Consider the following 1,148-nt stretch of genomic DNA (forward strand, 5'->3'; position numbering starts at 1 on the left):
ACTACAGTGAACACAACATTTTCCTGGTGACGGTGGATTAAGGCATCTGTCTATCAAACTGACCATGATAAGTTCGAGGCAAGACAGTTGGACCAGGTCGCAACACTTCATAAGTGAAGTGGAAAATGTTTGTGAGATTGATTTCTGAGGTTACAGCATCCATCACACTTGCTTTTGTGCTGACCTGAATGTGTGTCCCCTCAGTGTACACAACCTTGAAGTGAAAAGGGGATATTTTAACATATCATTGGAAAGAAACTCATTATTTCAACAGTTTATATTACTGAATCACAATATTATCAAAACAATACAGAGCAAATTGTCAGACATCTAGAATTTTCACACAAGTTTATACAACTAACCTGTGAGTTTAGATACAGGAGCGACCCGATCTCTACTGGTCGACGGAACATGATGTCATCTATGTGGAGAATGCGTGGCCTTTGTTTGCTGTGGAACAGACCGCAATTAGTATGCAAAATACCGACCAAGATGTGACATTCTGAACAATATATATACACAAGTTGAACAAATACAAATACAAGGAAAGAGGTTGACATGTTCTTAAAAATTAGATGGGGTGTTTTACTTCCTCTCATATAAATTTTGTATATACATGTATTTTTCAAGTTTTGTAGAGAGTGCACAACCTTCAAAACCTATAAAAAGGAGAGGAAAGTAAGAAAAAGCTAACGCTATTTGTGTATGATATCCAAACTCTAACCATAAAGTATGCATTTGGAATTCATCCTACCACTAATGTTCTAATGAACCCTCAATTTTGGCTACTTATCCTACATGATCAAAGTCACTCAGTAGGGTGGGGTCTTGGCAATCTCTATTTCTCCTAATTCCTTCTACTGTTTTCCCACTTTATTAATTCCAGGAAAATATACAGCAATTCTTTTAATATGCACTTCCCTTCTAGGCAATGTATTGATAAGCATGTTCCTTGCAATCCTTTTTATAATACCTTCAGCATCTCAAAAAACACCTCTCTGACATGGGTACAGTTAATGTTTTTTACTTGGAAGGAGGACAGACACATGTTTTCAAAAAGCCATACTTCCTGTTCGTATAAAATCATCTGTCAATATGTATGGGACAAGAAGACTAATTCAATATTAACCACAGCTAATACTGATATT

General features: G+C 36.2%; 1 protein-coding gene across 1 annotated transcript in view; it reads right to left on the reverse strand.

Annotated features, from left to right (window-relative positions):
* LOC119589490 (acyl-coenzyme A thioesterase 9, mitochondrial-like) overlaps positions 1-1,148 on the reverse strand; it is a gene marked incomplete in the record, with an annotated part of 17,787 nt that overhangs the window by 2,036 nt on the left and 14,603 nt on the right. The window contains 2 exon segments of the mRNA XM_037938092.1: positions 64-214; positions 363-450. Coding sequence (XP_037794020.1) covers positions 64-214; positions 363-450 — 239 coding nt within the window.

The sequence above is a fragment of the Penaeus monodon genome, chromosome 25 (assembly GCF_015228065.2).
Source record: "Penaeus monodon isolate SGIC_2016 chromosome 25, NSTDA_Pmon_1, whole genome shotgun sequence".
NCBI lineage: Eukaryota > Metazoa > Arthropoda > Malacostraca > Decapoda > Penaeidae > Penaeus > Penaeus monodon.